Source organism: Cetorhinus maximus, chromosome 9 (genome assembly GCF_964194155.1).
Source record: "Cetorhinus maximus chromosome 9, sCetMax3.hap1.1, whole genome shotgun sequence".
NCBI lineage: Eukaryota > Metazoa > Chordata > Chondrichthyes > Lamniformes > Cetorhinidae > Cetorhinus > Cetorhinus maximus.
The window spans coordinates 72,670,390-72,684,265 of NC_135887.1; the positions used below are offsets into that span (position 1 = coordinate 72,670,390).

General features: G+C 41.8%; 1 protein-coding gene across 2 annotated transcripts in view; it reads left to right on the plus strand.

Moving 5' to 3' along the window:
• Positions 1 to 12,808, plus strand: part of trim44 (tripartite motif containing 44) — a 114,689-nt gene extending 101,881 nt beyond the window's left edge. The window contains exons 5-6 of one of the 2 annotated variants that reach the window (XM_078548860.1): positions 8,004 to 8,100; positions 10,742 to 12,808. In XM_078548860.1, coding sequence (XP_078404986.1) covers positions 8,004 to 8,088 — 85 coding nt within the window. In that variant the 3' untranslated portion in view covers positions 8,089 to 8,100; positions 10,742 to 12,808. Of the gene's footprint in view, positions 1 to 8,003; positions 8,105 to 10,741 lie in introns of both variants that reach the window. The other variant, XM_078548858.1, reaches the window with a different exon arrangement.
• Positions 12,809 to 13,876: the final 1,068 nt, after the last annotated feature.

Genomic DNA, 13,876 nt, shown 5'->3' on the forward strand with positions numbered 1-13,876 from the left:
GCCTCAGTGATCTGGAACTACATCACAGCTGTAAAAAAGCGCAGTCAAACAAAAACAGCCCTCATCCCACCCCCCCACAAACTCCCCATGTTCCACCCATGCCAACCCATACCAGCTCACACCCCCACCCACCCCCATGGCCCCTTATATCCTCCATGTCACCTATCCCTCTCTGCCCATCTCCATGACCCTTTATAGCCCTGATGTCAGCCTCTGGCCCTTTACCCACCCCCTTGGCCCTTTATAACCCCTGTGCCAACTTAGTGACCCCCACCCAACACCCTTTTTCCTTACACCCTCCATGCCAACTCACCCAGTATCCACCATGGGCAGATCTCAGGACCCATGCTGAGATGAAATAAAGTTCCAAGTGTCTATTTCAAACTTTATTTTTATATATAAAAATATTCATTCATAAAAAACCCATTTGTTACATTTAGATTCTTTCAACTACATAATTTTTTTATTAAAACAAACATTTCATTCAAGTGCTTCATCCCTTATAAAAACAAGCATTTGTACTCATAGCCCCATGTCAAGACCTTACAACCACTTGGAGCTGGTAATCAAAATATGAGCTGACAGGTGTCCCAGTTGATAATGATAAGTTGTGAAATCAGTCATGCAGCACAAATCCCATAATGATAACCCTCAGGCTTCTAGCAACATACAGAGTAAAATGGCAAGCACTTTTTAAAGTGCAGCATGTGATTTTAATTTAAAGGCCAGGAGATTTAAATGCCTTGAAGCTTGACAGTTCCAACCAGTTTGATAATTCTAATGAGTTTATCTACAGGCCCACTTTTAACAATCCCAAAGGGCACCTGACCTCTCCCAATGATGTCTGTGGGCTTATTCAAAAGGATACCTTACCTCTCCAAAGAACTCTGGCAGCTTTTCCTATCCCTGAAAGCTCCAAAGCCCACAAGTCATGTTCCAGACATTCCAGTTATGAAAATTGGATCTGTTGGAACACTCTAACATGTGCAGCTGCCTCCATGAACCATGGATGTGCAAACTGCAACCCGCCCCTGTGTCCCCCCAACTCCACCCGCACACCCCCCCCCCCCCCCCCCAAGTCAACCATCCCCCACCACAGTGCAAATGATAGGTTCTGAATTTGGGGGTGGGACTTTCAGAATTCCCTGGCACCATTTTGGTGAGGTTGGAGATCCTCTCCATCTTTACAAAAATTCAAGCCTTGCTTCCCCCAGGAGACTGTGAATGCTGAGTCAACTGGAATTTTCAAGAATGAGTTTTGTTGTGTAGAGTATCAGGGAGTATGGAGCAATGGCAACCAAATGGAGTTGAGGTATAAATCAGCCATTATCTAATTGAATGGTGGAACAGGCTTGAAGTACTGAATGACCTATTCTTGTTTCTGTGTTCCTGTTTATTGTGGAGCTAACTTATTCAAGTAAAGTGCCCAGTCTCACAGATTGACTTCCGAAAGATGATACTGTTCTTCAAGGAGTTTTAGGGATTTAGGGATTAGACAATTTTAATTTACCAACTACTTACAAAGAAACTACATTTGCTGATGCCGCAACAGCAGAGGGAGCACTCCCCGCACATGAAGTTTCAGTGCCCAGGGCGTCATTGACAGTGACATCCCAGGCAGCTGCCTGTGTCAAAAATGGCACATTTTTAACAAAGACAGAAAAGAACACACAACACTGTTCTTGATCCCTCCCACTCACCGTATTCCTGCCCCCCCCGCCCCCACCATTGTCCACCCCGCTCAGCCAAACCCTCACTGCCCTGCTCACCACCTCGCTCCTGGCCTCTTGCTGCCTGGATGACTGGAGTGATGTGGGGCCGGAACAAAAGCGAGAAGGAGTTGGCAAGGGGCTGGGAGGGCAGCAGCGCATGTGCAGGCAGATGGAGTGGGTGCCAAGTGGGCATGCGCAACTGTTGCTGTGCAACAGCAGGAGTTACAGTGAAGTAAGAAAGATGTGCATTTATACAGAGCCTTTCACAACATCCAAATGCCTTTTATAGCCAATGAAATGCTTTTGAAGTGCAGTTACTTGCAATGTAGTTACAGTAGTGATTCAATTGCAACAAATGTGGAAGCAAGAAATGACAGAATGGCTAGCATACTGTTGTAATTCTAAGGACTGTAACCCTTAGGAATTGGGCAGGTTTACCTCCTCCCATGTTTGTTTCAAAATTCTACAAAGAAAGCCTTGCTATGTGAACACAGTTGACGGGTTTATCTGTTGAACTTTTCTTTGATCTGGTTCAGAGCTTTGTGTTAATTGAATACTTCATCAACTTGCTATTGCTGCTTCTTTGAGTGAATAACTGTACCAATTAATGAGCTTGTTTATCAGGTTAGTCCTTTATGCAAAGGTTTGTGGTGACTGATATTGCTCCCACGCTCTTTGTGGAAATTCGGAAACAATCAACTCATTTCAGTTTATAGATGTTGGGGACTTGCCATTAAGAACCAGATGTGCCAGATTTTGTGACTTTATCTCGAGAGATGCAACCGCTCAGTAAAATTAAGCTTCTTTCACTGTCTTGGGAGAGGGCTTTGATATGGTGAGCAGACATATCAGTTTTGCCGGGACAGTCCTGTTTTCTCGCTAAACGCCCTGGTGTCCCAACAGTTTGCACAAAATAGCTCAAATGTCCCGGTTTGTAACTTTTCCAACTTACATCAACCATATCAGAGACTTCTGTCAGCACTTCACCTTTGGCGCAACATCAGCATCTCCTCTCTCCTCCCCTTTATATTGTGTTTCATTTACTGTCTGTAAACCTCAAAAAACTCTTGTGCTGCGATGCACCCTGGGAATTGAATGCCACCAACCTGCCGACCTTGAAGCGGCTGCACTGGGACATTCCCACATGTGCAGAAATCCTTCTCACCAGCATGGAGAGCATGGAGTGATTTTTTTCCCCCCAATATGGTCCTCAATGGGACAACTCTAATTGTGAAACTTTTGTGTTCTTCTGTCTGTTTTCCAGCACTGTCTTCAGCTGCATTATCTTCATCTGCACCCCACCTCTTATGTATTCCACCCCAAGAAAAAAGCAATTTCTCAAATTGCTTTTCCTCCATCCCAAAAACAGCACCCAATGACCATCATCCAACCCACTTGGTGAATACCTGGCTCCAATTGGTCGGTCAGATTCTGCTGGCGTGTTCTGTGTGGTGCTGTGACTAGTCAGTCACTTGCTGGAAGTAAAGGGTGCAGTTGAACTTGTTAGCCAAAGCAGGTCAAGTTTGATCTCTGGACAATTCAAATTCTCCTAACACTTACACTGTTATCCTGTTTAATAGGCAGTGATGATAGATCTGGCTTGTTCAGATAAACACCATTTTCAGTGCTTTAACTATTAGAGGCCACATTGTCTCTTTGAGGAGGTGGGTGGATGTAAGAGCAATTGTCAGCGCGAAGGGACATTCACAAAGGCCCAAGTGGAGCACAGCGCAATGACAGACAGCTAGGCAACCAATGAGATTCAAGAACCAAGGGGCACGTACAACCAATGCCTTACTAGAGTTGGCAACTCAGGCTGGACATATTCTGGGAGATACCATCACATGACCTCCCACGTTAAACTGCCCCTTCCCCTTCACTCTGCCATTGGTCACCCAACATGTTCATTATCATGGAGCCCGGCCTTCCAAAGGCTTTTCTATGTGTCCCAGTTTGGATTTTGAAAATGTTGTAACCCTAGGATTTGAAGTCTTGGGATTTTTCACATGCTGCAACACCCTTGGGAAGTTGTTATCAACTGTTAAACCCTTAATTTGTTTGATTGACTCCAGCGCACTCTCTGTGTCTTTTCATTGGGTGAGAATTGAAATGAAAACAAGCCACTAGTTAATACTCTGCATTTTCCTTTCAATTGCTGCTCGGGGAGCCAGTTGGAACTGAGTTACTGACTCCATCTGCTGTTCGGTGATTTGGTCACAGAGAGCAGCTCTTCAAGGCCCCAAAGCTGCCTCTGCTTTCTTTTAAATATTGTGCTCAGCTCCCAACCCTTTCTACAAAACAACACCTTTAAAGAGGCAAGTTATTATTAAATGCATAGCACACACTATTGTGACATTAAAATTACTGAATAGTTTATACATTTTCCGACACTCAATTTTTGCATAAAATGTGCATTGTATAACAGCACATGGGCAGAATGTTATGCTCAGCGTGTGGGCGTGTGCACAACACATGCGAGCGTAAAATGACGCATGATGACATTGGGCGTGCATTCCAACAACTTCACGCAGTCTTGCGATATTTTGTTCGGCGGGCGTGCACCAGAGTCAGCTGAGTGCCCGCTGATTATTAAAAGGCCTATTAAGGTCATTAAAAATCTAATTAAATTCAAATTTACGTTGCCTGTCCAACCTTATGGTTGGTGGGCAGGCAAAAAGGCCAAGTGGCCATTACATTTTTTAGGAAACCTCATCCACGAGCAGGATGAGATTTCCTAAAGCAAATAAACATTAAATAAAAACTTTAGTTTTGAATTAAAAACATGCCCCAGCTCGTGTGACAGAGTCACATGAGGGGACATGTTTTATTAAACTTTTATTCTCTTTATTTTTTTTTAATGCAGCGCTTCAATCTCCCTGAGGCAGCCCTATGTCTCAGGGAGATTGAAGCACTTTCTCATGCATGCACGAACTGCGCGCTAGGCCCGGCTCTCCCTCCTGCCCCCCCCACCCCGCCTGCACAGGCAGCACTCAGCGCTGCTGCTCGTGACCCACGCAGGGCGGGCCTTAATTGGCCTGCCCACGTGAAATCGCGGTGCGGAGCTAATCGCGGGCTTCCTAACTGCCCCTGCCGTGCACCCCCGCCATGGGCAAAATCCTGCCCCCTGTTGCATAAGAACACAAGAAATAGGAGCAGGAGTAGACCATATAGCCTTTCGAGCCTTCTCTGCCATTCAATATGATCATGGCTGATCTTGGTCTTCAACTCCATTTTCCCACCCATTTCCCATATCCCTTGATGCCCTGAGAGGCCAAAAACTTGTCTATCCCCGCCTTAAATATATTCAATAATGGAGCGTCCACAACCCTCTTGGGTAGGGAATTCCAAAGATTCACAATCCTTTGAGTGAAGTAATTTCTCCTCATCTCTGTCCTAATACTGAGACTGTGCCCCCGTGTTTTAGATTCTCCGACTAGTGGACACAACCTCTGTGTCTACCCCATCAAGCCCCTTCAGAATTTTGTAGGTTTCAATGAATGGCCTCTTTTTTCTAAACTCCAGTGAATATAAGCCCAATTTACTCAGCCTAGCATTCACATTAAAATGAAGCATATATAACATAATAGATTTCATAGGGAAAAATTTTTCCCCCGTTGGGGAGGTTGTGCGGGGGTGGGCGGGGGCAGGCGCGAACCTGATTGGGGCCACAATTTTACGTGGGCGGGCCAATTAAGGCCCGCCAATCATGACACTTGCCCGGAAGCATTGTGAGCTCCCGATGCGGGCGGGGGGGGGGGGATATTCCCTGAGTCGTTTCCTGCGCTCTTTCCCGTATGCATGCGGAAGAGCGCAGGAATCTCCCTGGGGAGATTAGTTTGACATGTGTAAATTTAAATAAAGGAGAAAAAAGAGTTTTAAAACATATCCCCTCATGTGACACTCACATGAGCTGGGGCATGTCAAAGAATTAATGTCAAAATTTTAATTAGATTTTAAAACACTTCATGAAACCTCATCCTGCCCATGGATGAGGTTTCATGAAAAATGTGAAGGCCGCCTGAGCTCTTCTCCTGCCCACCAACCTTAAGGTTAGACGGGCAGCTCATTTAATTGAATTAATTAGATTTCAAATGGCTATAATAGGCCTTTGACAGTTCTGCGGGAATGCAGCCGACTCGGAGAATTCAGTCCATAGTATAGATCAATTTATAATCCATTTTTTATGCTGAAGTGAATTTAATTTGACTCTACTTCTGTAATTTAAAATGGTAAAATACTGAATATGATTTTCCCACAAAGATATTCATCTAAAGGAAAATGACTACCTTAGAACCTCGATAATTAGGTGCTGAAGGATGGTCATGTTAATGTTATTTCTATCTTATATGGCTTCCTGCTGCTAGGATGATTAATATTGATGAGAAAGAAATGCCACTCATGGCATTTTCAAGTAAGTGATCCATAGCCTGGAGACCCAATAGGACTGGAGACCTAGTCCTGAGTCTGGATGTTGTCATCACCTTGCCAGTTACAACTAAACATGCTTTTATATTTGGTGCTTTTGCAGTTCTTATGATAAGGAACATCATTTGTACCTTGGTTTCCTGTGTTTTCATTGTTGTTATGACCACAGCCAATGTTATTGCCTGAGCAAGCCAAATCCCAGAGGGAACCTTGTCTCACTGATGATAACCTTTTCTTTGCATTTTGAAAATGAGGGAAAAAATACTGATCTCAGATGCATAGAATCCCAGTAACACTTTTAGGATTTTAACATTAAAAGGTTTATTAACAAGAAGAAAAAAAACTTAAGCACACACGATTAAAGTTACACAGTTAAAACAGTCTTACAAAACATCCCTCAAAAAAAACCACTTGGTCAGAACTACTTGGCAAAAGTTCCTTTATAGATTTTTAACCATAAAAGTCCAGTAATATTATCCTAAGACAACGCTGCTGTTGCTTTAGTAAAGGTATACCACACAATTCCTCAAACACTTGCATTCTGCCGTGGAAATCCAAGAAATTCAGAACACAAACTTCTTTCTGAAACAAAGATATTTCTGGTTTGACTGGATGGCTGTTTCAGATTTCGCACCTTTTCTCAGCACAGAGCTGGGCTCAGGACATCTCCCACACACAGCCACCTTAACTCAGCTCAACACCTTTCCTTAACTATCCTTTTCCTCTTTCATCTCCGATTCCATTGTCCTAAGCACCTCTTTGAGCTCAACTTTTCCAAAACATAAAAATCTTTCATGTTTTCCTATTGCCTCCACTTTTTCATCAAATAAAATTTAATAACCTTCCCATATTTACTTATGAAACTTTAGCAAGTTGTAAAAGTCCCCTTAAACTTCCCTTTGAAATTCAACAGCTGAAAAATCAAGTCCCTATTTATCTCATAATGCAAATTTCAAACCCAGCCTATTTACTGGTAAATCCAATTTCACCATAGCCTCTCATTACAAATGCATGCATCTAGCCCTTTACCCTTTTATATCTCAATTCTCATAGACAAGCTAACTCTGTGAACCTTCCCCCCCGCCCAGATTAATTAATCAGGGACACACACACACACAGACACATATCCTTCTTTACAGAATATTACCATATTCCCAAAATATTAAAAATAATAACATTCCACTTCACAGTTGTAAAATCTGCTATTGTATCAGCTATAAAAACCTGGGCCCACAAAAATCAGTGAGTCTACTAATCAGCTGAAAGGTTTAGCAATGTTGACCCACGGAACCAGTGCAGAAAGTTCACTCCCCAAAGACCACAACTGCCAAATAGATAAATATAAAAGCATTGAACCCGCTTTCCTTCCTTGTGGGAATGGTAATCAGCCTTATCATCAGCAAATTGTGACATTTTTTGACCTTATGTCAGATGAGTGATGCATTGCTTGAGTAAATTACCTGTATTACAATGATGAGCAAATTATTTAGGCTGCAACAGAACTGTTGCAAACATCACAAACCGAATTTAAGTAACAATAAAACCTGAGAGTAATGCCGTGAGAGGCCTACTGTTATTATTATAATACACTGTGTGTTACTAAGTATAACATTTCTGTTCATAAATGATATAATAATGCACTATATTATTCACACTGAAGTACAGCATTCCTCCGCATGTTTTTATACAACATTATTGACTTGGAATTTCCTGTTCTTCAGCCAGGATTTTGCTGGAAGTACGATGCTAATGGGGTTTCTTCTGTATTTCTGCCAATGTTAGAGCAGCGGAGTGGAAGCAGCTCTGAGAAAATTTTGAGCCATTGTGCATTTGCTTTAAATGATGTTCTTGTTCTTTTTCCAAAAGAGAAAACTCCCATAGAGATGATTCCCCTCCTCCAGGGAGAGGGGGAGGTTTTATCGAGCCTCCCTGTGCTAATGGACCTTGGTGAAGTAAGCAAGATGTAGGTAAGCTGGCACCGGAATTCAATTATTAATGTAAAGTATCACCATCTGGGTCTTGGTTAAGTTTGGCTGGTTGTGGACTGGATAGTGTAGTGGAGTTTGCACACTTTGTTGCATCTCTGTAACTTGAGGTTAAATTCATCTTGGGCTGATTGAACAAAAGCCTTTTTTCTCATAACTACAGTAAAATTGACACTAATTTTCAACCCGCATCTTTAAAATTATGAAGAGTTGGAATAATGTAAATGGGAATAGATAGTTTTCAGTAATTGAGGGGTCAAGAATATGGAAACGTATATAGCTTTCTTACACTATTCAGTTTGGATCAAAATTAAATGAATTTATTAACTGTTGATTAGGCTACCATTAATCTGCTGAGTTAATTAACTTTTTTCTGTCAAATTATCAAGGAACAAGTCAGAACATAAGTTGTAAATTAAATTATTAAATAAAAAATTAAATTTATTAGTTATAAATCATAACTTAAAATTGGGTACACAAATACAGTATACATGCATAAGTGTCAAAGTTAACCAATAATTGAGTAGTTAAGTTAGTTAACAAGACCAGTGGCATAGCCTTCACAGGCATTGCAGTGTATCACTAGAAATCAGTACTAATGTATGTTGAATATTAATTATAACAATGACCAGAGTCTCAGGCTAAAAACTGGTGAGTTTACTTAAGCCTAATTCCTTAAATAGCTGTCAAAATAGCATCTTTAAATAACCAGTCGATCAAATAGCTCAAGTAATCAAGGGTGATTAACAACGTTCAGAGTTTACATCACCTCATCCTCACCAACGGCGTGGTTAGGTCAATCTCCTTTCTTCCCTGGAAAGCAAGCATTAGCTTCCAGAATGTTAAATTGAGGAAACCCTTTGTGGCAGGATTAACTGTTCTGCTTGGATCTTCAGTTCCAACTGAACCCACCTAACAAAGAAGTGATAATTGCTAAACTGACTCCCCTCTCACATTTCTCAATCTCAGACTACTCTTAGCACTACCTATTACTGAACTATATACAATTCACCTTCTAACCTGAACAGTGTACTCATAAGGATATGTTATACAGCAATTTGATAAAAGTTCTTAGAAAAGATGTATAGAGGAAATAAGGTCTTCCTTTGATTAACATGGAAGCTAAGACATAAAAAGAGAAAGAAAAGCTCTCCGTTTGGGTGACCCCTGAATTATAGTGGCTCACTACATTTCTAGTATCACTTATCTGTAAAATTCAGCATTGAAGCAATGAGTTGCATGCAGATTGGCTCCACTTTTGCAACTCACTCCCTTACCTAAACTAACTATTCAACTCTCTTCCTAGTTTGACAGTTGAACACCCCCACTGATAAACGGGTATGAGAGTCTCTCCCTGCTCCCATTGATGTACTTGTGTGACAGTCTCTCCCCTCCCCAATTGGTGTACAAGGATGACAGTCTTTCTCCTCCCCCATTGATGTATGGGTGTAATGGTCCCTCTTTCACCCAGTGGTGAGGAGATGTGGTGCCTTCTTTACCATTCCCTACATCTTATAATATTGGAACCACAGGGTCTGGATGGCACAAATTGAAAGAAATCTATGACTTTCAGGAATGAATGATGAAAAACAAACCTCACACACACGCACACACACACACAGCAGAGAACCACTGCCTTCTTTGTTAGAGCATAAGACATAGGAGCAGAAATTAGGCCATTCGGCCCATTGAGTCTGCTCCGCCATTCAATCATGGTTGATAAGTTTCTCCACCCCATTCTCCCGCCTTCTCCCCGTAACCTTTGATCCCCTTACCAATCAAGAACCTATCTATCTCGGTCTTAAATACATTCAATGGCCTGGCCACCACAGCCTTCTGTGGCAATGAAGTCCATTGATTCACCACTCTCTGGCTAAAGAAGTTTCTCCTCATCTCTGTTCTAAAAGGTCTTCCCTTTACTCTGAGGCTGTGCCCTCGGGTCCTAGTCTCTCCTACTAATGGAAACATCTTCCCCAAGTCCACTCTATCCAGGCCTTTCAGTATTCTGTAAATTTCAATCAGATCCCCCCTCATCCTTCTAAACTCCATCGAGTATAGACCCAGAGTCCTCAAACGTTCCTCGTATGTTAAGCCTTTCATTCCTGAGATCATTCTTGTGAACCTCCTCTGGCCCCTCTCCAGGGCCAGCACATCCTTCCTGAGATACGGGGCCCAAAATTGCTCACAATATTCTAAATGTGGTCTGACCAGAGCCTTATAAAGCCTCAGCAGCACATCCCTGCTTTTATATTCTAGTCCTCTCGAAATAAATGCCAACATTGCATTTGCCTTCCTAACTACCGACTCAACCTGCAAGTTAACCTTAAGAGAATCCTGGACTAGGACTCCCAAGTCCCTTTGCACTCCAGATTTCTGAATTCTCTCCCCATTTAGAAAATAGTCTATGCCTCTATTCTTCCTACCAAAGTGCATGACCTCACACTTCCCCACGTTATATTCCATCTGCCACTTCTTTGCCCATTCTCCTAACCTGTCCAAATCCTTCTGCAGCCTCCCCGCCTCCTCAATACTACCTGTCCCTCCACCTATCTTTGTATCATCTGCAATATATGTTGCACAATAACAGTGGTCTTCCTTCTTATACTGATTGCCTTCCAGATATTGCTGATTTTCTTCCAACTGGTATTCGCCACTTTTACACACTGACGTGCTTGGATCCTCCACATAGGATTTAATCAAATTTTTTTTACGTGTTGACCTAACGAATATTGAAATTTGAAACTGCTGAATGAATGAGCAAAGTTTTTAATCACTGGACACCGCTAACTCTGTGCTGGAAATAGAGTACAACTCAGTCGTCAGGAGCAAGAGACGATAATTGTTCGTGGAGGTAAGGCCTGAATGGAAGACCCGACTGTAAAGTGCATCCCAAGCAACCTCACCATACTTATTGTATCTTGCTACTGACCAGGATGTGTTCAATTTATACACAGGTCTAAAAGATTTTTTTTTAATTCCTGTTTTCTATAACTTTGTTGTTCTGATAGTATGAAAAGCACCTCCTTTCACCCCTTTAACTGCACCTGAAATAGATTAGTTGGTCAACAAGTGACTGCCCAGAAAAATCCTAGGAGGTAGAATTATACCATCACCTTGTATTGTCAACCTTCGAGGATTGTTCTGGAGTCTCCTGAATTGAAGATTAATCTCTGCGACATAGCAGGAGAAAAATCAAAGAGGTATGAAAGAAACAAATCATTTTCTTTCAACACCTCTTTATCAGTTTTAAAAATGTGGGAATTGGGCAAGTAAGTAGTTGGGCTCATCCAATTGGGTCACAAAGAGACTGTTCACTATCCAATTGCACTGGGAAGGCTTGGGGACATGAGAATGGACATATCAGACAACCAATGTGGAGACTGTAGGGATGGTCCAGGTGGAGGGAGGAGGTTATGTGATGAAACCTTCAGAAATGCAACCAGAGGTGACAGTCCTACCATCACTGGCACTCAAACAAGAGATTGCACAGCTCCAAGACTGCCCACTGGGTACGCACCTTTTAATCGCACCCCCACCCCGTCCCCAATCCAATCTGTAATCTTGATTTGTTCTTGCCCTTCGACCAACACGGATTTATTGCTTTTTAAAGGATCTTGATGGTCTCCCCATTTGGTGCGCAAAAACAACCACTCTGCTTGCAAGTAACTCATTGGGGGTGATTCTGACTTTGGCCAATAGTATAAAAGCCTTCATTTCTCTTGAAATCATTGAACATGTAAATCTGACAAGCAGCTGATCCAATTTCAGCCAAAATCAATATTATCACTTTGTGTGGAAAGCACTTTAAGATGTTTCTGAAAGACTTGTCCCTTTTTTGATGTGACGGACATCATTTGTAAATCTGTCAGAAATATCAAAACCACTGAAAATGTTCACTGGGTCATATCCTTTTATTGCACTGCTGGAACCACTATTCAGAGGAATGGAGAATGGTGGTGATTTTTTTTCTGGCTGTCCCCAAAGATGCAGCATAGTGCGCTCAACTGGACCAGCCATATTAAGACCAAGGTGAGGGATTGTGCCAGTCATGGTTCAACTGTCCACCTTTCTCATTGAAACATGGCATCATCCTGTGAGTCCAGATGCCCCATCTCATCTGCTTTATGACTGCACAATATATAGCAGAGCAGTCTACAAGGCAACAGAATCTTATTCCGAGCATACATTCAAGCAGGTACATGCCACATGTATGAAGTATACACTGTTCAGACATTAAAACCAATTACTCATTACAGCAGACCATTATAATCTTACTCAAACAGAATGACCATTAGCACTCCATGCAGGGGATAGCATATGGTCACTGATCACAATCCCTTCAATTTTTTTTTAGATGAATGTGTTATCCTGTTACCCACCCCCACAGAATTATAAGCAGCCAGTGTACAATGCAGTCTTTTTTGTAATAGTGTCCTTGTTTAACATGCTGTCTATCTGTTACTCCTCAATACCATATATTAATGCAAATTGCTGAGGGGATAGTGCTCAATAATGTGTTCTGTATGGGTGAAGGGATGGTTAAGGGAGGTCTGCACTACTGGAAAAGGGTCAGACATTACAGATTTAAATAAATATGTTATAGAGTAGCTCTCTGCAGCGTTCTATTCAGAACATGTATGTTTCTTGTTCATATCTGTAATAAAAAGTTTTTTTTATAATTTAAAATTGTATTGCTAATTTATTATAACTGGGAATTGGAGACTCAGCTCAAGGTGATGTGATGACTTCATTCTGTATTCTCCTCAGCAGCAGCTAGTTGATAGAAGGTGGGATATTGAAATTTATGAAAACGGATTGAAAATTAGAATAGGCCAGAATTTGCTGAAAAAATAACAGCTTGCGAACAATGCACTCCATTATTAATGTGCAAACTGGTGAGCAACTTCTGACAAGGAAGAGATATCCCATGAATTGCAAATCACTACAAGTTGCTGAACTGTACGAGCAGTTCCTTTGTTAGTTTTGCAAAAACTGCATTTTGTACTTAACTTTCCCGTGATTGTTATGAAGTCGCTGCAATTGCACATTAATTGTCCATTAAACTCACGACAAAAAGCGTTTTGAATTAATAGCGTAAGTACCCTTATCTTGTTCCATACAAATGGCCAGGGCTTAGGTATTTGGAGTGCAATTTTGAAGTTTGCAGATGATATAAAACTTCACAGTGTAGTAAATAGTGAGCAGGGTGGTTCAGACTTCAAGAGGGTATAGGCAGACTAATAAAAAGAGCAGACACACGGCAGATGCAATTTAATGGAAATACATGTGAAGTGATGGAGAAGCAATGGAGAGGCAATATCTAATTGGTACAATTTGAGAGGGGTGCATGAGCAGACGGATCTGTGGGTGCATATTCACAGATCTTTGAAGGTGGCATCAAGTTGATGAGGTGGTTAAGAAAGTTAATGGGATACTTGGCCTTGTTAATAGGAGCATTGAATACAAAAACAAGGAAGGCATGCTAAGCCTTTACAAATCACTCGTTAGGCATCAGCTGGTGTATAATTCTTGTCACCACACTTCAGGCAGGATGTCAGTGCACTGGGGACAGTAGAGAAGAGTTTATATCTGGCAGGAGATACTTGTTATATTGGAAGATTAGAGAAGCTAAAAGTGTTCCCCTTAGAGCAAAGAAAGCGAAGGGGAGATCTGATAATGGTGGTCAAAACTATGTGAGGTTTTGATAGAGCAAGTAGGGACAATGTGTTTCTTCTGGCAATTGAGTTGGTAACC